Source organism: Vidua macroura, chromosome 1, assembly GCF_024509145.1.
Source record: "Vidua macroura isolate BioBank_ID:100142 chromosome 1, ASM2450914v1, whole genome shotgun sequence".
Taxonomy (NCBI): domain Eukaryota; kingdom Metazoa; phylum Chordata; class Aves; order Passeriformes; family Viduidae; genus Vidua; species Vidua macroura.
The window spans coordinates 135,944,813-135,971,231 of record NC_071571.1 but is presented as its reverse complement, the minus strand read 5'-3'; the positions used below and the strand labels follow the sequence as shown (position 1 = coordinate 135,971,231).

The 26,419-nt window shown below is 36.5% G+C and overlaps 1 protein-coding gene across 1 annotated transcript in view; it reads left to right on the top strand.

Moving 5' to 3' along the window:
• The window catches only part of ANGPT1 (angiopoietin 1), a 149,302-nt gene that overhangs the window by 114,341 nt on the left and 8,542 nt on the right, over nucleotides 1-26,419 (top strand). Inside the window, exon 7 of the mRNA XM_053981156.1 lies at nucleotides 1,790-1,956. Coding sequence (XP_053837131.1) covers nucleotides 1,790-1,956 — 167 coding nt within the window. The remainder of the gene's footprint in view (nucleotides 1-1,789; nucleotides 1,957-26,419) is intronic.

Below are 26,419 nucleotides of genomic sequence, written 5' to 3'. Positions count from 1 at the left end.
ATGCCATCAAAGCAGCAAGTGAGAAGTAACAGAAAGCATCAAAATGGGAAAACTTGAGGAGCAACAGCTCACACTAGAAGACAGATGAGCTCAAAGCAGGGTATCACCAGTATTACCTACAACCAGTATTTACAGAGACTTCTATAGAAAATAGTCTACTGGAGAAAGACGATATAATGAAATAACATGCAGGAAAGGAAAAGCCAACTAATAGTATGCTCCCACATTTCAGTCTGAGACTTCTTAGAGACTTGTCACAGACTACTGAATTTCATCTCTTGCAGATGAAACACTATGTCCATGAGTATCTCTTGATGATCTCTGAGCCGAAAGGCAGACATGCTAATTCAAAATATAAGTTAGTGTAATCAGTTCAGCATATCCAAACATGGCATGTCCTCTCAGCCTCTACTATCAGTGAATCACCAAATATATGCTTAGGTGTGGTCATGTGAACAAAAATGTGTCCTGAGTAAAGTACTTTCAATGGTAATTCTCTCTAGGAACAACAAAAAATTTCCTCAATTTTTATTTTTTGGACCAAACTTTTAGGCTTCTAAATTTTTAAAATTAATTTTCTTTAGAAGTTTGCAGCTGATATACCTATGCATTGCCTGAGTGAGGATTACCTGTGCTATCACATGGCCTCTGGGGAGGAAGGATTTCGTCCTCCAGAGACACAACTAATCAGGGCTGGAGTCACAGCAATGCCATAAAGAAAAAAGAGAGAGAGCTCTACTTTCAATGTTTTCATCTCATGTTAGGAGTGACTGAAACATTATGTAGAGAAGATCAATGTCTTGCCAATGCGTCTCACAGACACATTTCTCATTATCTAACCTTTAGTCCCAAGGAAGTCTCTTGATTTTAACCCCTTTAAGAAATATGTGCTTTCTGGAAATAATCCAATCTTTCATTTAATTTGACTAGGAAATTTTCACAGGATCTTCTAAAACACCCCCAGTACACCACTGTAAGCAAATCAGGAGATTTCTAGTTCCCATTTTTCCCATCTTAAGAAATATGAATAAGCACAGTCATGTTGGAGTAGTTCTTCACAAGTAAATACTATAGTTGAAAATAATTTTTACTGTTTAAAGAGAAAAAAAAAGAAAAATGTAAAGTGGACTGAAGAGGTCTCAGGCATGAACTAATAGTTTAAAAAGAACAATATTCTAATATATAGTAAATAAGTTAATGATGTTGAATAAAACTTTACATTTTATCTAGTAAAATATTCACTACGATTTAAACAACTTTAAAACCTGGAAGATGTATAAAAACATATGTCTAGGAATTGGTTTTGAAAATTATTCAAACTTTTTCTTTCATTATTATTTTTCCATGTTTGAAAACGATATTGTTTGCTTAACCAGAAATAAGATCATATGAAAATATGAAATATGAGGAGAGGAAGGTGAGTAGGAGAAGAGCTAGATAGCAAGGTTTAACATCATAATTAATTAAATGCATTGTAGAATATTGTTATGTCAAGTATTCTCACCAAACCATGTGCAAATACAGCATCATGCTATTAATATCATGGACCTGTAAAATGACTTCTTCCAGCTGATAACCTCAGCTGCCCTTGCAAAAACCAGTTGAACTGCATGACGTTCCTACATCATATATATTAGTAGAATAATTTTAGAGATAGTCAAAGTGGAGCTAAGAAAGCTCTGACCAGTAATTAGAATGTACAGGTAAAATATAATGATGGTTTTATTATTGTATATAGGCTCTACAAATTACAATAATTACATCTAGTTATTTTGCCAATTTTTTCTAGGGTTTTGGTAGCCCATCAGGTGAACATTGGCTGGGAAATGAATTTATCTTTGCAATAACAAGTCAGAGGCAATATTCTCTAAGAATTGAATTAATGGACTGGGAAGGAAACCGGGCATATTCACAATATGACAGATTTCACATAGGAAATGAAAAACAGAATTACAGGTAAGAATTTATTGAAATTCTTTTAACTCTGCTGAGTGATAAATATTGTTCATTGTTCATTTGTCAAATATGAGAAAGGACAATAATGTGATGCTGATTTTCATCAAAAGTGGATAAAGATCATAAAAATAAAACAGAGTTTCTAAGTGATGAAAGGATAGAATAAACCTAACATATCTGAGAACAAGGGATCTATTAATTGTATTATCTGTTAGAACTGCTAAAAATTGCATAACTTTTATATTTAGAGCTCAAAATTGATTGAATAGAAAAAATATTTGAATTCTTCATTAAAACCTGAAGGATATCTACCTCAGAAGCAGAAGACTGAAACAATGGACATGGGAAAAAAAGACCAAAAATGCTGTTAAACCATCTGATTAGTGTAAATGAAGGGGAAAAAGAGAATTCTGGATCTGATATAGAGGAAATTAAACCAAAAAACTTTTCTTAATAATATTTTTCTCCCATACTTTGTTTTAAGATAAAAACTTATTAAAAAAAAAAGAAGTAACAACTTGAAGACACAAGAAATATGGATAACCTAAGTCATCATTTATATTATTTTTTTAATTATTGCTTCATCTGAGCAGACAGTACAATGGTAGAAAAAGAAAATGAAACCCATAAAATATTCAATTATTTATTACAGCACATCTAATTAGCATAAGACTCAGAAGAAAAACAGATACATTGTAAACTCAAACATTCAAGGCATGTGAAACTAGGTTGGTATTCAGATCTTCAAATTCAAGTAATATGATTCTCAAAAATGCTGACTGCCTCCCTCCCTCTGGGTCCCCAGTGAAATGGAGGTGAGAGCATTTTGCTCTTTCTGCTGACAGGGCTGTGCCCAGGTGGGACACAGAGCAGTGCCTCTGCCCTCTGGGGCACAGCAGTGAATGGTGTACAAGAGCAGGACTTCTTTAGAAGCAATCAGTACGAGTTTAGCTCCTGCAGAAAGCAAAGACTGTCCCTCTGCACACAAAGGACAGCCCTATCCCCTACTGCCTCCAGCACTGCTGTGCCTGGCACCGCCCATGGAAAGCCATTTTCCCAAATCAGGAAAGGTGGAGCACCTATTCTGAGGTAGGTTTAGGCAAAGAATAAATATAAGTAAAGAAATTTTTTCAAAAGAGAGGCCAGAAAGATTTATACAAAACATTAAAAGAGCAGTGTGAAAGTGGGGTCTTAAACATTAGTAGAAGTTGTTCAAAAGGAAAAGATGAGACAAATCCCTGTCAAGTAAAGAAAAATGTTGAAGGGCAGTTATACATAAAAAATTTATGGTGAATCAGTGGAAATGAGTATTATTCAGGAGATGAATTAAAATTACTAAATTTGCTAACAAAAACAGTTTGGGTTTTTTTTGCATGTATTTATTCTGAACTAAGGACAACATGTATTGTTGAGGAATTGGAAGGCTGTTGAAAATTTTATATGTTAAAGCCCATGTTTAGAGAGGATTTCTTTTTCAGGACACCTCTGTGTTCATTCATAACAAAACAGCAAGAGAATGTCTTGTTATGTTTCAAAAGGGAAGGGAAGGGAAGGGAAGGGAAGGGAAGGGAAGGGAAGGGAAGGGAAGGGAAGGGAAGGGAAGGGAAGGGAAGGGAAGGGAAGGGAAGGGAAGGGAAGGGAAGGGAAGGGAAGGGAAGGGAAGGGAAGGGAAGGGAAGGGAAGGGAAGGGAAGGGAAGGGAAGGGAAGGGAAGGGAAGGGAAGGGAACCCACTTTCATTATAAAAAGGGAGATCTTTTGCAATATAAATAATATTTTCTGAACATGGAAAAAATTGTAAAAAAGGATTCATGTAAATTCTTCTTGCTGATCAAGAAAACCAAAAGAGATATAATTCAAACCTGTAGAAATTAAATCAGAGGGGGCATACAGGCCTAAAAGAGTATAATGTTGAGTAACAGGCATAAATTATGCTACCCTGTCCAAGCCACTTTTTCACAAAAATCAAAGGAGGAGGCTGTTGACCTCACTTTTGGCCCCTGTCCTATTCCGTAGTGTAAATGAAGGCCAGAATGAGATCTGCTCACACTCTATGGTCTCCTTATGGTACAACTGAAGCTCTTCTGTTGAGGAAATGGGAAATCAGTTTCATTCATACTTTTCTGCAATAAGCAATGAAAACATAAAGAAGTAAGAAAGCCCATCTCTGTTGGCCCCTTGGGTTTCAAATGAATTCTTCTATTATTTTTACTCAGGTATATTTAAATATTTAAAGAAAATAGCTGAGTTACATGGTGACAGTTCTAGAAATAATGACATGTAAGCCACATGCAAGTCTAAACTGTTTTTCATGCTTGACAAATGCAGTAGTGCCTAGTCCAGACAAATATATGCCCAAAAGATATTTTGCAAAGCAAAATTATGTTGGGGTATTTTATAATTTTTTACAGGAATGCATTTTATGACATAAAAACTTTTTATTTTGCTTGCCAGCATCACTATCTGTGATAGCAGCAATTCCAGAAGGCTGGCTGAATAAAAACCTAATTATTGAGTGCTAAGCAGCTGGCCACCCTTCAGAGAATGCTGTTTTCCCTTTATCTGAGGAGCTGCCATTAAGGATTTAAATGATTCCTCTGAAGCTGAAAACCACAATTCCCAAACTCCTGCTCCCAGTGCCTTTCCTTTCCAACTTTCAGGCATTTGCCATGTTTGCTTTCAATACCTCAAACACAGAACAGCACACATTTTCAAAACTTTAGTTACTGTTATTTGAAATAATTTTGCCAAACAAAACAGATGCTGTCTTATTTTGGAAGCTTGTTTCTTATAATGACCCACATTAAATGTTGTTTCTGTTAGCAAAAATATGTAATTGTGCACTGCCTAGATTCCCATTAGTTTTAAATAACCTAAGTTCACTAAGTAATAGTAACCAGTAAAGAGACAAGTTTCTAAACTGGTCTGGGAAGTGGATCGAGAAAATCTGAAATTGAAAAAGGGCACTGAAATTAAAAGAAAATCTCAAGAAGTGGAATATCTTTAATTTTGCTATGGCAGTACCTTGTATATTTGAAAGATGGGGGGAAAAAAAGGTTCCAAGTCTTATGCTCAAATACAGCTAAAAAAGAAAATAAGAAAAAAAAAAAAGAAAGAAAAGAAGAAAAGAAAAGAAAAAAAGAAGAAAAAAGAAAAGAAAAAAAGAAAAAAAGAGAAAAGAAAAGAAAAGGAAAAGAAAAGGAAAAGAAAAGAAAAGAAAAGAAAAGAAAAGAAAAGAAAAGAAAAGAAAAGAAAAGAAAAGATCATGAAGTTATAAAATCTGCTTGACAAAATACCAGAAATCATTTTCATGTTGCTCTTCAAAAATCCAGCCTCAACATTAGACAAAGTTTAATTCAGTCTGGATAACTCCCAGTTGGTGATTTCAGAAGGGTTCTGTTTTTTCTCTGGACTTTTTCTATTCTCTTTACTACTTTTTATTAGTCTGAAGAATCTGTTATTAAATAGAGTAATGCTGAACACATGTAAGTTCAAATATACTTGTTTCTCTTTCAAAATGAGACAGCTCCAAGAAGTTTTCTCGAAATCAGAATAAAATCTATTTATCCCAGATGATGAGTGGGAAGAAGGTTGAGATGAGAAGGTGGTTAATGAATCAGTAAATGTATAATGATAAATGATAGCTGAAACAGAAAATCAAATGTTGCACCACATGTGAAATCTTTTATTAAAGTATCTAAGTGATTTACATATTTTAGAACATCCTTAGGTTTCTTATCTACACAAGATGATTACACAGAAACTATCTGTAAATATGATGAAAATATCTCTATCAGACTCTTTGCAAATTAAACTGTGGCAAGTAAAATCTCCATGCAGTAAGAAGAACCAGATCTTGCAGATCTCCCATTTAGTGCTGTGTTTCTTAATGTAATTAGGAATTATTTATAGAACTATAAAAACATGAGTTGAAAGAGAATCCTAAAAGACAAACGACCTCTCCTCTTTTCCTGTGTAGACTCTGCCTAGCCCACTTGACACTTGTTTGATGTTCTTTGGAGATGTACAGCTATGATACACTGCTGCTCTGACCCATGTCCTCAGATCCTCCAAAACTGAACAGGAAAAGTAACCATGTGTTGGGATTCCAGGCACCACAATTCATAATCCTACATATGAGTTTATGAAAACAGATATATTGATGCTGAATTTCGAGCAGTTATAATTTCAGCCTGCAGATACATCTGTTTTTTTCTACTCATGATACAAGAGAAGCACTTCCAAGCAAAGCAAGAGGTGAAGAATGGGGAAATTACACTTTTTAGTTGTCTGAGCTATTTTTACTTCAGAACTGTTAGAGAAGTTTAATAGATACTCATCTCCCTCTGACAATATACTCTGGTATTTAATCATTCTTTTAATTAGAAAAAATTGCTATTGCTGCAATGATTCACTAACTTTGGTCCTATCCATGGAGAAATATGATTAAATCATCAGACAGCACTGCTCAGGTGAGCAAGGCTTTGGGATTGAATATAGGCATAGGTGAAAACTGATGATGAACATCCTAACTTCCCTGAGTCAGTTTGGACTTAAGGTAGTGGATGACCTTAAGTGGTAGTTAAAATGAAGAGACTTTATATTGGAACCAGCATGAGAAAGTGATTACAAAATCTCATGAGAAAGTGAAAGAGAGCACAGATTCATTAGGAACACCAGAGACTTGTTGACAGGGCAATGATAGGCATGTAGAGAAGAGTCAGTGGGTGGGTCAGTGTGTGGGTCCTCAGAGGAAAAAGTTGATGAAATTTGTTGAAAACAGGAGAGGTAGTTATTAAAGTTATTCAAATCACTTCAAACTGCTGACATGATCTTCCAGGCCCTGTGAATCTAGATGAGTTTCCAAGCTTTCCAATATCCTGTGTCTCTCCAGGCTTTGCTTTAGGAAATAAGATCAGTTGTTGAAAGTAAAACAAGAATTGGTAAGCTTTATGGGACCTGGTAGCAGAGAGTTTTCAATTCACTGAGTAGAATATTGGACTTTTAGCTGTTGTTTGATTAAAAGTTTCTATATTTAGTTACAGCAATAGTATTATTTCTCTCTATTGTCATAGACCAATCAGCTAGGTAATCTGCTGCCAGAAGAATTGATATAATGTTCATCTTAGATTTTTTTTTAAGGTTGAGACCATTAATATCATCACCATTGTTGAACTAATGATGGAATTTCTTGCAAAAATCCTCACTTATCTTTCTGTAATATAGAGAAAAATATATTTATTGGTACAGTCTTTTAAATTTTACTGCTGAAATTTCTGTAATAGATAGTAAAATAAGTATTATTTGAGAGTACAAATTTTATGGGGACAGATGGTTTTATGTACCTTTAATTAAGAAACATATTCAATGTAGTATTGCTGTTCCAGAAACAGGACATAAATCTGCCATCTCACGTTCTTGGTGTACAAAATCCCATTTTTAAATATTGGTGTGGTTCTTGTTATTACCCAGACTTTTCAGTGATACAACTGTATAAGTAAAATTTTCTTGTATCACTTGAGTTTTTTAGGCAAAATAGGGGATCAATCTGACTTCTAAATTTTTTGAGCCATCTACTTAGCTTCTTCTGCATGATTTGTATCACAGTAAAACTTCGAGGGACCTATTCAGTCTTTTCTCAAATGGGGAAGGAAAAGTACATTGGGAGATATATATGAAATCTATAGCAAAGTGAAAAAATAAACATGGAACCTCTTGGGACCCAGTTCTGTGCCCAGACCCCAGTACTTTTCTTGCCAAATTTGAAAATTACAGAATAATTTTTAAAATAGTCATGTTGTAAAAATGCAAAAAAGCACTTTTCTTTGGAAGCTGAAATTCAGCTTGCAAGTCTACTTCAGAGGGAATATCCATGTAAAATCCTATTAACAGACAGAATGGTATCTGTGGTATGCATAATTTCTAATTTGAAAATATTTTTACCAAACAGTGGTTTAAAAATGGATAAAAATATTTAACACCTTTACGTATATGTATAAATATCTGGCTTAAATAATTTGGTTTTATTTAACAATACTTTCAGTCCAATAATATTCTATGAAGCCTAAATACTGGAAGTGCAAGGATTCAATCCAATGCCCATTAACCAGAGGTCTTTCTGGAAACATGCCAGTGTTGCTATATCATATCAGTGACTAAAATCCACTGGCAGTTCATGCAGTATCTCCAAATGTAAGCAGAAATTAAATATAACAATTTCTCTGGCTGAAAATTGATGTAAATATGCTCATGGAATTTATGAATTTAAAAAAATTATCTTAATCCACATAAATCCCAATATACCCTATCCATCCACAGCTAATCATTTCCCACTTCTAGCTTCATTAAAGTCATTTATAGTTCAGTATACAATAGCTGTGACTACTGTGGAGCAGGAGCAGAGATTTCCTTCTTTGTTATGGAATCTAATGAGAATGCATTGAGACATGCTGGCTACACTGCAGTGCAGTTGAAGTCTTCAGAAGATGAGCTGGGGCTCCTGAGGTAACAAAAGCCAAGAGAGAAACACCACTGACATATTTCAAATGAATCAAGGGTTATTCCTCTAACAATGTAAGTCACATGAAGAAGGTGGCACAGCTGACAGCTCAGTGCACACAGCATGGGCAACAGACAGGAACTGGAAGCCACTGTGCCTCTAGAAAACGAGGACCTCCTTGCCATTACTGAAACTTGGTGGGATGAATCCCCTGACTAAAGTGTGGCTATCAGGAAGTTCAGAAGGGACAGGCAAGGAAGGAGGGGTGGAGGCATTGCCATCTACATCAATAAATGGATACGCTGCAAAGAGCTGTTTCTGAGGAATAGCCACAAACAGGTTGAGAGCTTACAGTTAAGAACTGGAGACCGAGGCAACAAAGGGAGCCTGGTTGTTGGTGTCTGTTCCAGGCCGCTTGATCAAAGAAAGCCTAATGACAAAGCCTTCTTGCTCTGGCTGTGGGAGGCATTGCACTTACAGGCTGTTGTCCTGCTGGGGGACTTCAGTCACTCCAACATCTCCTGAAAACTTATCATAGCAAGCTGTAGATAATCCAGGAGGCTCCTGAAGTGCATGGAGGATAACTTCTTAAGCCAGGTAATAAGCAGCCCCACCAGAGAGGATGGAATACTGGATCTGATGGTCACCAACAAAAGTGAGCTAGATAATCACTGACCTCAAGATTGGAAGCAGCCTGCACTTCAGTGGTCATAGAATCACAGAATCATAGAATGGTTTGGGTTGAAAGAAACTTTAAAAATCATCTAGTTCCAACCCCCTGTCAAAGACAGGGACACTTCCCACTAGGCCAGGTTGTTCATGCATTGGTGGAGTTTGCAGTCCTGATATGGGTCACTTAAAGAGTAAAGTCAGACTGTGAATTTTAGGAAAGAAACTTCCAGTCAAAGAATTAGTTAATAAGAGCCCCTGGGAATGTGTCCTCAAGGACAAGGGAGCAGAAGAGACTGATAGATCTTTCAGGACACTTCCCATAAAATTCAAGATCTAGCAATCCACAGGTGCAGTCAGTAAAGAAAGGCAAGAGAGCACCATGGCTAAGTTGAGACCTGCTGATCAAACTAAAGGGCAAGAAGGAAAGGCACAGGCAGTGGAAGCACAGCCAGGTATCCTGGAAAAAGTGTAGGTACACTGCCTGGTTATATAGAGAGGAAATCAGGAAAACAAAGATGCAGCTGGAGCTGAACTTGGCAAGGGATGCAATGAATCATAAGAAGGGTTTCTACAGATGTATCAGCAAGAGAAAGAAAGTCAAATAAAGTATAGGCTCCTCCATGAGACTGACAAGAGATGAAAAGAAGGCTGAGGTACTCAACAATTTTTTTTGGCCTCGGTCTTCACCGGCAATATCTGTTCCCACAGCTCTTGGGCAGATGTACCATAAAATGAGGACTGAGGAAATAAAGTCCTTCCCACTGTAAGAGAAGATCAGTTTTGTGACCATCTGAAGAACCTGAATATACATAGGTCTATGGGACCTGACAAGATGCATCCCAGAGTCCTGAGGGAATGGGCTGGTGGAGTTGCCAAACCACTCTGTGATATTTCAAAAGTCATTGCAGTCAGGTGAAGATCTTGATTTGGAAGAAAGATGCTGGACCTGGATCAGGGCAACACCCAGTATCAACACAGGCTGGGGGATGAACAGATCAGGAGCAGCCCACAAGACGAGGTCTTGGGGGTTCTGGTGGTGAGAAGCTGGACGAGGCCCAGCAATGTGCACTTGCTGCCCAGAAAGCAAATTGTGTCCTGGGCTGCATCCAGAGCAGTGTGGCCAGTGGGGCAAGGGAGGGGATTCTGCTTTTCTGCTCTGCTGAGACCTCATCTAGTATACTTCATTAATCTCTGGATCCCTCAGAGCACAAGACATGGACCTGTTGGAGCAGGTCCAGAGGAGGGCCACGAAAAATATCACAGGGCAGAAGCATCCCTCCTGTGAAGAAAGTCTGAGAGAGTTGGAGTTGTTTAGCCTGGAGAAGAGAAGGCTCTGGGGAAACCTTAGATAAGTTTTTCAGTACAGAAGGGGCTCATAAGAAATGTTTGGACAGTGTTTTAATAGGGCCTGTTGCCATAAGACAAGGGATAATGTTTTTAAACTGAATGAGGATAAATATAGACTAGGCATAAGGAAGAAATATTTTGCAATGAGATGGTGAAATACTGCAACAGGTTTCTCAAATTAGTGGTAGATGCCCTCTGGAAAAATTCCAGGTGAGGTGGGACAGAGCTCTGAGCAACCTGATTTAATTGAAGATGTTCCTGCTCACTGGAGTGGAAGATTTGACTAGATGACCTTCAAAGTTTCTTCCAACCCAGACTGTTCTATGATTCTATTATTTTATTATATTATTTACTAAATACTTGAAAGGATTTTTAATACATGCAAAAGCAGCTCAGAAATTATACAATTTATCAGACATTATCCATTTAAAAGTCTTTTATTTTGGTCAAAATTAATGCTAGAGCTCCTTAGTGAACCAGTATCTAGGACATGGAGGGAAATCAACATTGGTGTTCAATAAACACAAGAAAATTACTTTCCTAAGATTTTAGAAAAACAAGCTTTACTAGATATATACTGTTGGTGGTACAGCAGCTTTGTTTCCAAGGAGGAAGGCAAAGCCTCCAGTATAAGTCACATTCAGAATTTGATGTAACAATAGCCTAACCATTTTGGGGTATCCACTTATTCATCAATAATAGGTAGATATCTGTTATATATTTTCATTATTAGATCTTCCAAGCTGACTTTAAATTGATGATGTGTTCAATCTTGATTTTCTCTATCTTTTTCCTTTAACAGGTTAATTTTCAATTACCTTCTCCAAACTGATATATTTCCTTCATCAATACTGGATAATTCTTCATATATTCAGTTTCACGTGCCTGCAGAACCCACCTTCCAGTAGTTTTTTATAGGATATTAGTATGAGACTTTCAGTAATTAAGTTTGATTTTGCTCTTATGATTCTAGAATCTTTTCTTTCCTTTGGCATTTTAGGACTTTTCAGCCACTTAACTGAAAGAGGAGCTTGTTTTCCAATATGTTCCACCACAGCTATCACTATGGAACATAGTGGGCATGACATTATCTCCTCCTCCAGACTCCTAAACTTTTTTAAGAAATGGAAAATATATGAGCAAGAACAAAAGTATCTTATTTTCCCATAAAGCTTATCTACAATAAAATAAACATCAATTCAAACTTGAGGCAAAGAAAAAAAGAATATTTTGTAACAATTTTTTGTCTTACACATCACCCTAGATTTAATAAATTTAAGTGATTATTCACATGTTTTCCTACAGGTAGGTGAGATAAAGATTTTTTGGTGTTAACATTAAAGCTGTTGAGCCCTAGGAACAGACTGCAGGACCCTATCTGAGACATTCGATTCTCTGTGCATGCCTGGGGATAGATAAGCTGCTTAGACAGAAGCCAAATCAGGCAACATGCAGAGCACAGAGCTGCCTAGAGTTAACCATTAGGAAACTCTGAAAATAGCAAGGCATCCATTTCTATCCCCTGACAGTTCACAGCCCACAGCCTGAAGGTAGGAGACAATGTCTTGTCTTACTCAGGAAAGAAATGAAAGGCCTTGGGTTAATGCATTCATTTGCCAGAGGGTGTCCAGACCATAGCTATTGCTTCCCAAGAGAAAGCAGCAATCCATGCTGCCAGGGAACAGGCTCCTCGATGAATTCCTGACACTGTGCAGGGATGAGTTCACTGCCAGTGAATGAATAGGTACCAGGTCACTTGTCAATGAAGTGCAAGAGGGATTTCTAAGATTATGCTCCCTGCTCCGTGTCTTATTTTGAATTCAATAGGTTTTTATTAAATTATGTAATTATGTTATGAAGCAGTATATACTATTCTGCTACACACATTTGTACTCCCTTTGAGGCTCAGTGAATTGTGAGTAATTTATTTGCAGCAGGACACATGTTGCTGGTTATGGCATGCTAAGGGAAGTTTTGTGGTTTTAAACCTTTGTCTTGTTGAGTCCATAAAAACCTAACTCTTACGTGGTGGGTAGTAGTCATTCAGGTCAATAAATTTTTACATGAAAAGTTGAGAGTAACAGTAACTAGTAGCTCAACCACTTACTACCCAGTGAAGAATTTTTTTTTGTTTTTTACAAAGTATGTTTATGTGAGAATAATGTAACTCTAGACCGGAAAGTGTTATGAAATCCTTGCTGAGGGCTACTGCACAGGTACACAAGTCTGAGGTCTGAGAGAACTCTTTAATGAATGTAAGTATTGGCAGAAAATTATCTATGGAAACTCAGTAGTGATCTCCTTTTTACATATTGTTGTTCAGTGGTGATTCCACAAGGTCTGTCCCAGCTAACAGGGGAAGACAGAGCATGTTGTGGCAACTAACAGAAAGCTACACATGCTTTAATATAATATTGACCTGGTTTTTTGCTTCTCCAATTTAAAATTACTACTTTCCTTTTGTTTTTATTATCTTCACTATCTACATTGTCAGTCTTCCTGCACAGTGTTACTCTCTTTTCAGCCTTTTACTCTTGCTTTATGCCACCTCTACCTTTACATTATGAAATAATTTCAAACAAGTATCTCAACAAAATTGATCAAATCCTGTGCTGAATGGACTTCACTGTCCCCAAGATAAGAGCTCCCACTTCTACCAGTAATAACACCAAAAAGAGCTACTTCTTTAAACTGCTTGCATCAAACCATCTACCAAGAGCTAAAAAGTACTGTTTTTGTTGGTGTATATTTTGATATAGAAGTCAGTAACATTGTTTCTTCATCTCCACTGGGCTTTGACATGAAACAGCTCCTGAATAAAAGGATCTTGTGTAGCTGAGACTCTTCTGGATATTTGCCACCCATGAGGAATTTTTAATGTCAAAACTGTTCTTTGTAGAATATTCAGACATCTCCAAGGTCATGTAGTTTTTAAATTCAGACTATCCATCACAGGGACTTAAGTGATGTGATATTTGCCTAAATTTCTATAAAACATGAATAATATAATAATTAATTTTTATTGTTACAATAATTTTCTTAATTAGAAGTTGTGTGCTCTTGAAATTTTTCACTGTTTGAATCCACTAGATTCTTGTATAATGTGAGTGCTAAAACCTTCTGCAACCTATAATAATTTTCAGAATGTAGATTTGCGTAGTGAAAAATTGTGTACAAAGTGTAATGGATATATGTAAGGACATGTCAAATGTTACAGATAGATACAGCATCACAGTGTCAATATTTAGAGTTTCATTAATGTTTGTTAATCAGAAAATTTATGCACAAAAAAATATGCAGAAATTTTAGAATTGCAGAATAATGCATCTATCTTAAGTATGCAAGTAGAAAAACAAATGAAAAAGTATAATGCAGAATGAGGAAAAAAATCTCACGCTAAAATTCACAATTAGAAAACATTTCTGTATTGGAAAAGTTTCTTTAATGAAAATTCTCCAGTTTCATAATTCTCTTCACTATTATCTGTGCAAGTGTAAAATGCAGTACATTTTCAGGATCAAGTTCAGGTCCAGCTCAAAATATTTAACCTGGACATTATTCTTCCCATAATTTTGATCAAAACTGAAAAAAATGACACTTCCAAACGCCACTCCTGAAAGGCAGAAAATCTGAGTACAAAAAATGGGATGTATCTCTGATTTCAATGAGAAAAGTTATATTCTTCCTGTGGATGACCAAGATCTCCATCAAAGTGAAGTTGACCACTAAATGCTTACAAGATTATGATGAATTTATTTAGTATTAGTGACAATATCTCCAGATTAGAAAAAAAAAAATGCTGCTTGTAAAGTTTTCTGAAATTTTCACCATGAGCCAAGCATTCAAACTTAGACCTCCACAAAGCAGAAGCAAAGAATGGGACCTGGAGGCCCCCTCAAAGAGTGTGGGCTCTGTGTGCCCCCATAGCTGCCAACTCTCTGCCCACTCTCTGAGCTAAGCAGAAGCCTGGTAGACCTGTCCATGTGGCTTTGAGCCATGAGCTGCCTGTGAGTAGGCTCAGTGTCGTGCTTATTGCGACAGTTCAGCTTCCAGCCAGGATAGAGTGTGGGCAGAATGAGCTCATGTCTGCTCAGAGAACTGACAGAGCAAGCTTTCATCTGCTTGAAAAAACGCAAGCAGAAAGTCTTAGAGTGACCCCTATTTAATCTAGAATGTACATGGTTAAAGTCTCTGAAATCTGTTAGCAACTTCCCAGCCAACCAGTGCCAGTGGTTTTTACCCATCCTTTTTTATCATTAACAGCTCTACTGGCAAGGTTTCTAGAGCTTGATCCTGAAAACACTTTCTGCACTGATTCACAATATTTTCAGCAAATACCAGCAAAGTGGTGTGGTATTTTTTGTGAGTTTCCTTCTTTCATGAGTCAAAAAGTAAAGTGTATCTGTGGGGTCTGAAGAGAATCTGGCAAAGGGATCATCCCAGATTTTTCAATAGTCATTTGTTGCACCAGTCTTTAGGTTTCTTGTTCTCTTGGGTTTGAGTTTAGGAATTTTTTTCTTATCTTTTTTCTTATGAGTCCTTGATTTAGCTGTCTCTATCTCTAAGGTAAGGGTAATAAAAAGTGATATTATTCATTATTTGGTCCACAGCAGCAATGCAGCGGATGAGTTAGATCACAAAGCAGAGGTATACACTGTGTCTTAAGAGCTGCTAATTTGCATAAACCTTCCAACAGATAACAACTTTGAATGTCAGAGCACAGACTTATTGTGGTATCCAATACAGTGAAGTTTTCATTGTTTGGTTGGTCTGCAAAGATCTGCAAGAAGGAGGTACTCAATAACAGTGAACGTCTAATTAGAAAAAGAAAGAAAAGTGCCTGGTACCATACAGAGTTTGGTCTCCAGTCTTCTGTTTCATCAGATCCCAGAGGCTGAAGTGTTTTTCATTTTAAATCAGTGCTGAAACAGCTCAACACACTTGACCCAAGTGCATGTGCACTGTTCATGTTTTGTTTTCTTTTATTTAGAATTATAATTCAGTTGCACTGAAGTAAAACCTCTTTGCACCTACCTCAATGCCATTTGAACCAAAGGAGTCATTATTGTGAATCACAGCTCTTATTAGGTCACGACCTGGGGTTTTAGGGTGAAAAAGGCATGTAAAACATGCTGAGCACTGTTAGCCTGGTCAGTGTGGCACCAGGAAAGGACTTGGACCATAAATGGGTGACAGTCAGTTAACCTTTCACTCATAGATGACTGTTTGTTGGCCACAAATGACGCCAAGGGAGTTGAAATATGTTTTAATAGTCTGTTTATATTTTTCTACCAAGGTCTTAGTGCCACATAACTCATTTTGGCATTTTTTAAACTTAATTTTGCATTAAGAAAACCAAGGAAACAGTGAAGACAATATTTATTTTTCAAATAGCAATAAACATTTCACAGAAACTCTCTATGCATCAGTCACTTATAAAATTTGTTGCCTTTTCCTAAATACATGCCCTTATACTGAAAGCCTAACCTTAGTGTGATAATGGAGATAAAAGCCAGAGGGTAAGTGCAGCATGTTGTACAATATAGGCACTAATGAGTGAAGGGATCAAGCCAGACCTGTTGCACACTATTCAGACTGAAGGTGGGACATGCTTGTGTACATAAGTACTTTTATTCTACATCTTTTTTCCAATTTAATAAATCTTTCATCAAAAAATGAATTATGCTGGTGTGAATGATACTATATGAATAAGACAAGCCTTGGCTTCTCTTTCCCACCTTTTTTTTCTTCTTCTCCTTCCCCTCCTCTTTTTTTTTTTTTTTTTTTTTTTTTTTTTTTTTTTTTTTTTTTTTTTTGCATAGACTTATTTCTACTCATTCTGCAATGTACTCAAGTAATTTTTTTCTTTTAAGCACATAGTCAGTACTTTGTTAAGGCAGGACCACCGGAGCTCTCACTGAAGATTAAGTCACTCTTGTTTTATTATGATTGCACACTCTTTAAGATGACATAAAACCACAAAAACTTTTTAAAATATAAGGGTCAGAAAGAGATCATGACAATTATGTTGTCATTAATACTACCTTATATTGTTTCCATATTTGGAAATTATTGCTTTTCCTGTCACCTCCACAAAGTGATTCTTCAATATCTCTTAATGTTTACTGATGTCATGAGTCTGAGTACATAGCCACCAGATAAAGCCCTTTAATCTAATTAGAGGAAATTCATAAACTGTGAAATGGCTTATCCATCAGGACTGAACAAGTTCAAACACAGGTAAGAGAAAAAAATTCTGATTAACTTTTTACTTTGAAAATAATATTTCCCAAAACATCCTTGCATTTTCCTCTGGGATTCATGCAGTGGGAAGAACACATTTCTTGACATGAATCCCAGCATAAATCTTGAAAATCTCATGCAGAACCCAAAATATTTATTTTAATGTGTTATTCATTAAGTTATTTCTTTACATTGTAGTCTGTTGGCAGCTGCAAACTCATTCCATTCCATCCACATTAAACCAATGCTGATAGGGTTATTAGGTCATTAACAACTGGAAACATTTACAAAACAGAATCTGCAAATGCAGAAAGGAGCACAATTGTAAAAGAAGATTGCGCTGCTAGCACATAATAAAGAATAAATAATAAAAAAATTGATGAAAAGTTAATTGCAGACTATTTCCAACTTTGTCAATAATCATTCATTTCCTTATATCCAAGCTCTTCACGAGGGAAAAAAACACCCAACAAACCACATAGAGATTTCTAAAGCATGTCCTGGTAAAGGCAACAGAGCTGGGGAAGTGCCTGGAGCAGAAGGCTCATGGGGAGTAGCTGAGGGAACTTGGTCTGGAGAAAAGGAGGCTTGGGGGGACCTTATCACTCTCTACAACTATCTGAGAAGAGATTGTAGCCAGATGGGGGTCAGCCTCTTCTCCCATGTAACAAGTGAGAAGAAGAAACAGCTTCAAGTTACATGAGAGGACTTTTAGATTGGATATTAGGGAAAAAAATCTCAGAAGGAATTGCCAAGCCATTAGAACAGGCTGCCCAGGGAGGTGATTGAGTCAGCATCCCTGGAGGTATTATAACCTGTGGAGATGCGGTGCTTAGCAACATGGTTTACTGTGGGCTTGGCAGTGCTGGATTAATGATTGAACTTGATGATCCTAAAGGTCTTTTCCAACATAAATTTTTCTATCATTCTATGATATTTGAAAAAAAACCTTTCACAGTTTCAATTAACTGTTGTGCCAGTGGAAACATGAGGAAAAAATGCTATTCCACCTAGATGTTTTATCCAATTCAATATTTAAATAATTTCTTAGTGGCGATTACATGTTGCATCTTTTTCAACATCCAATTTGATTTTAAAAAGTAAGTTCAGTAGTCATATTTCAGTCAGGAATTCTGTTAGCTAGTGTACCTCTCATTGCTGTTTTAGCCACCAGCTTGGATTCTACACACAACTTCAATCAATATAAGCCTGCGTGAAGGGGGCATGATTCTTGAACAGAATGACAGCATCCTACTTTCACTGCATAGAGGGGTAAATATTTCCATAAAGTGAATCACAACAGCTGACTCATCACAGGAGATACTTAAACCTCTGACATTTTTGGAGCAGTTTTTTTTCAAGGACACTGCCTAATTTTGGTTTATGCAAAATATTTGGAATCTAAAGACATCATCTAAGTGCCAATCCTTAGGTTTGCTCTTTTTTTTTTCTGCTCCTCAATTACCTGATTCTTACCACTTGCTCTCATAGAAAACTCAATATTTTTTGGCACTGGGTGCAGGTCTTGATCTGTTTCTCCTGCAGGACAGGGGTGCTTAAGGCTCAATTTTCTCACTGTATGGTTTGTGACCTGAGGTAATATCATAATACATACCATGGAACTTTAGGAGAATAGTCTAATATTAAGGATGGGCCAATATCAATTAAACTAACACTTCAATTTCTTCCCTGCAATGTACTCTGAATCCTTGGGGTAGTAGCTTGTTGCAGGTAGACTGCAGTTCCCTGCTGAGCTGTATAAATACTTAATTGGACCTTCACAATTAAGAAAAGAGTGAGGATCCAGTATCCAGGTAAAATAAAAGACCATGTCCATCCAGAAAGTTACTAATATATTTTTGGCTTTTTTAAAAAAAAGAAATATAAAAACTATGGAACATCAGGAACTAGGTATGTACATATGTATATATTTTTTTGTATCTCTGTAAATAGAAATGACACATTAAAATGTCATCTTCATAGATTTCTTCTTCTAATTGCAAACAACAACATAGCAAAGTTTTAATTAACATAATTGATCAGTAAAGATGGACTTAGGGTACTTAATGTTCTTAGATCATAACTATAGATAATTTCAGGCATAATTTCAGCACACTCTTTATGAAGAAAAAGAAAAAGCAACCAAAAACCCCACAAGAAACCCAAATCAAAACACTAGCACCCCTCTCCCCAACCTACATTGACCATATACTCTTTAGACACATTAATTTCCAAAAACCAACTTATCTCAGTAAGATTAATATAAATTTTTAACATAAGTCTATCTTTGATATTAGTAACTTTTGTAGTTACTTATGATTAATGGTTTTCAATTACGTGAATTGTGTGATAAATATTTTACTGTGGCCTGTAAATGACATTTCTCAATGACACTGTGTGGTAAGAAAAACCCAGTATCTCTACAGTAGCCATCAGGGTAAAAGTAAGCATGAACAGCATGCTGATACATGAAGTTTTCTATTTCCATTTTATCTAAAACAGTTAATTAGGATAATGTATAACCTATGTGGATGACAGTGTATAATTAATGTCACACTCAGGACAACTAAAACACAGATTTATGAAATCCACTATTACAATATATCTGCATGGATTTCAACAAACTATATTTACGAGACTTTTGGAACTTCCAAGATATTTTGGAAGAAGTACTAAGTTTAAATTTTACTGTAGTTGTGTGGGTCTCTTTTACTGGATTTTCAAACATGATTAATCATTTTAAAGATAAGTTCACATAACTTCTAATTTTGTATTTTATTTTTTAAGACATTCATCAATCTTCAATGATATAAAAATAATTTGCATTATCATTTAGCATAGTTCAGTGTTTATATAACCATTTAAAACATCAATCATCTCTAGTTATTTCAAGCTTGAAATTAATTAAATCCCTACATTTTATAAATTAACGTTATGTTTTATAGAGCCGTGAATCAGGACAAAAGTGGTAGTTTCTGCAGCAATAGGAAATCTTAGCATTTATATAGCTGGGAGACAGTGAATTTTTTTTCTGTAGCAAGAATTTAACTTTCATTTAATAAAAAATCTAATAAATCTAATAACTGAAAAGTTTCATTTCAGATTTCCATGAGAAAAAAACATTGGTGGGTGATTTTGTTTTAATAAGTATTGTGTTGAAAAATAGTTTTAACAGAAAATGGTAGTAGCAGATTAATGTATCTCTTCTGTGCTGTGTTTGATGAGAGATGAGAGTAGAGGGAATTATTTCTGTTCAACACATCATTGTGATAGTAGCCTTAAATATGTTTCTGCTTCTGTTAGCAGTAAAACACAGCGTTACCGTATGTTTCCTCTCCATCACCACTATGCTACTGACATCAGCTGCAAACCTAGCAGCTCACACTGCCAGGGACTTTTTGTGGCTTCTGTAGCATGTATTTAAAGTAATAGAAGCATATGTTTGCCTATTCACTGTCCAGAATAAACATATTTTTAAACACTGGTTGCAAACTGTGACAAAGCACCATTTGTCTGCACACAGCAGTATGACGGGTCGTGTGCTGTGCATTAGGAAAAATGATCCTAATGTCTTTTAATCTTCCCTACCCAGTGTAGTTTTACTCAATAGGTACAGTGATTTACTCAATTATTAATCTATTAATCAAATTTAATATAGAAAAAACATATTTGTTCATTTTATGTAAAAACTTACAATCAATACTACATCCAGGCTTACTAGACTATTTTATATTTTCTATAATGTGTAGATGCGTTTCTTACTCATGGCTGGGTTGTTTGCTTCTTCACTGTCCAGAATAAACATATTTTTCTCCTTTGACCTGTCAGGGCTGAAGTTCAAACACAAGCTAAACTTCCCATGGGCTCTTAGAGAGAAAACAAGTTTTTCAGTTAACAGTGTGCAATTCCAGGGAAAGATTCCTCTACTATAAAGCATTTGTTGCCCCTTAGACAGGTTATACTGAAAGAATTCCAAAGGAAAACTGATCATTTATAGCTGTATTTTATGTTCACATTTTATCTTTAAAATTGGCAGATATATGTTCTTACTTTGGATGTATTGAATTAATATTTTGTTGGCTGGCACATTTCACTTGTCTCAACAGGAGAATGGGCAAGGTGCTGCAGTGATGTCAAACAATAATTACTGCAGGGAGTCGTTGCTTCAGAGCAACCAAGGAGAAATACAGAGGTTATTTTGTCTAACACTTTTCTAAAGGAAATGTAGAAAGAAATTATTTTCATGTGCAGGCAGCAAGAATATTAAGAGCTAAATTAAAAATCTGTTCAAGTTGTCAGAGTTACTTACTGCATTATTCAGGTTTTCAACATTTTGCAGAGCCATCCAGCCTACTGTTTGCAGTTACAAACTCCATTAGGAATATAATAAAGTTAAATAAAAAGTCCATTAATTTACCAAGTACACTATTTCTCAAGTTTATAATAAAGATAAGAGTGGGAAAAAATGTAGTATTAGGTTTTATGGTTGATATTTCTGGTTTTCTCCAATCAGACACCAACTGTGATGTTCCCTTTCTGCTTCGCTTTGGTACTTTTACATCAGTTATTCATTCAAAGACAGGCAGCAATCAAGGTGGTGAATTGTTCTTGCAACTCGATTAAATGAGTTAGCAAGAGCTCAAAATTTCGTGAGTAGTGATGTTTTTGTCATCTTCCTCCTTGTCTTGTTTCTTCAATTTCTCCAAAGTATTTTCCTTTCTTTTGGGGTAGCTTTTAGTTTACTTCTAATAATCCTTTGCCTCATCTTGTGTTGCAATATTGCTAGCTAGTTCATCTTGATTCACGATAAAAAAAATGTGCGTCAATATAATTTAGTTTGTTTTCATAAGGAGAATATGCACTGCCCTAATGAAATCAAAATATTTCCTCCTCTCCCTTTCAAAGAAAAAAATAAAGGTTATGTTTAAGAAGAAGTTTTATTTCCAAAAGAAGAAAAAGGAAAATGGGTGCCCAGGCAATCTATCTGTAATCTGGGCAAGGGCACTGGCTAAGATGCCTTTTACTCTAAAGTCTGACAGAGTTCAAACTCACAGGGATCTCCCTGGTCACCACAGATGGCTCATGCTCTATCTCCAGCCAGGTGATGATCTTTCCACTAATTTTAAAAGCTTACAGGCACAAGGATGTTTCCCTTTATCCTTTAGTGGGAGTGTTAAATGATGAAAAATTAGGGTATATAGGTAAAATACCAGGGTTAGGATTCCCAGATAGTTCCCACATTATATTTAGTTCCATGTTTAGCCAGCTTTTAGATTCAACCTCAGTGACAGCAGCATTTCTCTAGAGTGATTATTTAGATTTTTTTTTTTCTCCTGTTCATAACATGTTATCATTGAATATTTGTAAGATGTCTTTATTACAGAGGTGATTTTGCTATTCATGGACAACTGTTAGCATTGGGAGGCTTGGTGAGATTTTGCAATATATTCAGGAAAAGGTACATTGGCAAGAATTCTAACTAACAATACTTGATGTAGACGTGATGTCTTATTAATTGGTACAAAAGGGGGTTTGATTCACAAATAATTAATCAAAGCATTTTTGATGGAAAATAGCTCCAAAATGAAGCTGCTCTCTCATTTTCTTTTCTTTTATTTCTTACTTATTATTATTACAATTAATGCCTAGACTTAAGAGTATCTTAAATATAGTCTCATACTGGGTCCACCTAAGTGATTGCAGTCCAGTGGGCTTTGGTTCACAAAGGGACTTAATCACTTAAATTCCACTATGAATGGAATTGTTTGAATAACACAGCATTTCATGAAACTCTACCAACTTCAGCATCTTTACAAATGGGTTTAGTTTCAGAAACTGAAGCTATCTAAAATTTAGATGCAGCTGTGAACCAGATGGAAGATGCAAGTTAAATCCTTCCTCAACCTCAAACATTTCTAAACTAGAGGGCAAAGTAATGTCAGTCACATGGGTTTTAAAAACAAAGATGTCTTTCACATGCCTAACATGCAGAACATACCTAAGTGGTGACCAGTAGGTTAGAAGGACTGGACTAACATCCATGCTAGATAAGATGTAACAGTTGCAATATTTTTAAAAATTTGTTGTTTCTTCTTAAGTACATCAACTATGAAAGTTGCTAGTTTCTAAATGAGGGCTGCTCTGTTCCTCATAGTGAATTTAAAATTTCATTAAAAATCATCAGAAGTCCTCAAAATTTAATATAAAAATGCAGTATTTCTCTCATTCCTATTTACTCATTATTTAATTGCTATTGCTTATTTGTTGCTTTTTCAATTTCATTGTATGCAGATAAAGTAGATTTGTTCTTGCTTATATGAGTATGAATTTACTTTTCCTGCCTATTCTGTAAATCAGAGCAGTGCTTCCCCTTCTTTCCTTGATTAGAATTTTCTGGTTGTGAGAAAGTGGAAAGACTGGAGATGTACTCTTAAAAATGTTCTTTGACTTTTAATCAGTAATGAGTGGCTTTTTATTCTTAACTTCCTTTCCTTTACCTCCAAGAACAACCAAGAGGAACTATACCCTGAATCACCATTTTTTCTAAGGGAGGGAAATTGTGTCCTAATAGTTATTTGAAGTTTGTTTTAAAGGTTCAGTCCTACCAGTCTGAATCTGAGAATACTGAATAGCTAGCTAGGTCCGAGTAGTAAGATGTCTATTGCTCCTGGGAGCTAATGAGTTTGTCAGTTGGGTTGCTGCTGTGCAGACTTGCAGTCTTAAGCCAGACTAGTTTGGATCTGTATGGCTTGAACTGAAGCTCCTGATTGCTTCAGGACCAGTTCTGGGTTTTGATTGAGCTCTGATTTTGGTGTAAAGTAGTGCCAACTTTGCAGTGGCATTTTTTCCTAACTGCTGGGCAATGCCAATTCAGGGAGAAAAACCCAAAAAAACAGAATTATCGTTTCAACTGTGGTTCATCTGCACATGGCTGCAGTATGATAAGCACACTAGAGTTCAGAGCCAAGTTAAGCTTTATTCTTTAAAAGTCACTGGAGACCTACTAGACAAATTGTGTTGAGGAATAGTCAAACATAACTGACAAGATCTAAATCTGTGATGAGTGGAATGTTTGTAAAATATCATGGAAAATAAAGAGCTTGTAAATAATCCTAATGCCCTCACCCTTTGGGAAAACATTGTAATTTTTTTCAAGTAATAAGTAACAAGTAATATTTTTTTTCTTTATGTTCTATGTTTTCTTAGATTGCACTTTTTTTTTTTTTTAATTGGACTAAGTGGGTTTTATAGTGTTGATTGCTAATTAAAAGGTCTGGCTAACCTTGTCTTTCTTATTTAAGTAAACAGCATTTGCTTTTTATACTAACTTTATGAGACTTCTGTGAGCTTCAGTGTGGCTGATATAATGAGGATGTACGGCTGTTTAAACTCAGATCATAGATATCATGTGACAAAATAATTTTTCTATCAACACAATCTCAGGGAAGTTTATTTTGTTCTGCAAAATATTCGGCACAGCCCAAAAACCAAGGCAAAAGTCCAATGAATGAAGATGGGATCAATTCCAGCCTTTCATTTGTATTAAACAAAGAAATGGACATGTGCAAAGACAGATCTTAGATTAATCTTGTCTAAAACAAACATCCTTTGATAGATTAACATGGTCATTACAGGCTAATTTCCACCATGACTGGGCAATAGCATAATGCAATGACCTTCCTGAATTCCTGTTCCTGGGTTGCTTCTTGTTAAATTACAAAGGATTTTCACAGTCTTTTTTTGAGGCTTGCACTTGGCCTTATCTATTTTTGTGCTATCAGAAGGTGTTTAACTATGCATCACATTTGTATTTAATCCAAAAAGTTTAGTATGTTTATGTGTGTATAGTTATCGATCTATATATACAAAATCTGCTCTAAGGATTGAGTCCAAAGGTATTTAATCATCAGCCTCAGCCTTGTAACATTCAAAATTAAAATCAAATTAAGGTAATCAGTGTACCTAATTTAAAAGGATAAACCTGACAATTCCTTTTTTCATTAATTTTTTTATTTTTAAATATTCATGCTTAGCATCTACTGTCTCCATTTTTAGAGTTGAACAAAGGACATATAGGAAGAAATTCACTGAAAATTGGGTAAAGTTCACATCAGTCCACAAGTGTGAAACTCTGTAGGTTGCTAAATTCTGCCTTCACATTTTGAGTAACCTCATCAGATATCCTGACAAGGCTTTTCTGTAATGAGTTTCTGTGACAAGTTTAATCCAATTGGCTTTGTTTGGACCTAATATCCACCCACAGATGTGTGCAAAACAAAAACAAAAACAAAACCCAAAACTAAAACAACAAAAGCCAGCAGCCATGCACTTGATTAAGGAAATCTGTCTATGGTGCCCTTGCTCTCATAAGCAGAATTCAGCTACAAAGTTCTGTAGAAGAACTGAGTTTTATCTAAATCTCAGTCTTGGGACAGACTCTCTTCATCTCAGAAAAATGCCAGTGGTTTAACTAGTGCTACTACTGTAGACTAGAAATGTCAGGAATATTCTCTACTCCCGCTGTGAATACTGTGAACACTGCAGCAATGTCTTCCATGTAAACAAATGGATGAATGACACTCTGATAAAGGCATTTACTCTTTTATTCATGCAAAGTAACTAGATAAAAAAACAACAGAGAGGCAGTGACAGTCAGTGACTGCCATCTTCTCTCCTAGCTCACTCTGTCTGTGGGAGAAGTTGGGAAAACTTTTTCTAGTATAGGAGTGCAGGTAAATCACAGAGAGAAGCAGACATGTCTCCTGCTTATGTCCTGCCACTGTTCTTGTAACTCCTTATGCATTTTATATTTGATATTTAAAAGATATATTTGTCCCTCTGCAATAACCCTAGAAGAAACAGAACAGATGTCTCTCCTCTCCTCTCCTCTCCTCTCCTCTCCTCTCCTCTCCTCTCCTCTCCTCTCCTCTCCTCTCCTCTCCTCTCCTCTCCTCTCCTCTCCTCTCCTCTCCTCTCCTCTCCTCTCCTCTCCTCTCCTCTCCTCTCCTCTCCTCTCCTCTCCTCTCCTCTCCTCTCCTCTCCTCTCCTCTCCTCTCCTCTCCTCTCCTCCTCTCCTCTCCTCTCCTCTCCTCTCCTCTCCTCTCCTCTCCTCTCCTCTCCTCTCCTCTCCTCTCCTCTCCTCTCTCCTCTCCTCTCCTCTCCTCTCCTCTCCTCTCCTCTCCTCTCCTCTCCTCTCCTCTCCTCTCCTCTCCTCTCCTCTCCTCTCCTCTCCTCTCCTCTCCTCTCCTCTCCTCTCCTCTCCTCTCCTCTCCTCTCCTCTCCTCTCCTCTCCTTTCCTCTCCTCTCCTCTCCTCTCCTCTCCTCTCCTCTCCTCTCCTCTCCTCTCCTCTCCTCTCCTCTCCTCTCCTCTCCTCTCCTCTCCTCTCCTCTCCTCTCCTCTCCTCTCCTCTCCTCTCCTCTCCTCTCCTCTCCTCTCCTCTCCTCTCCTCTCCTCTCCTCTCCTCTCCTCTCCTCTCCTCTCCTCTCCTCATTGCAACATCTGTTGCAGCTGAGCTCTGGCTCCTAGCTCATGGTTGTGGTTCCGACTAGTTGAATTCTGCTTAAAAAAGAGATGTTTTGCATTGCAAATTATGAGGACTTTTGTGGCTTGAACTCTTAAGTTATTCTCCATTTGTCACTCAGAGACAGCTTTGGCAGAACTGGGTTGTTGGCTTGTGCTGTAAATGGTAGAATTAAAAGTTCTA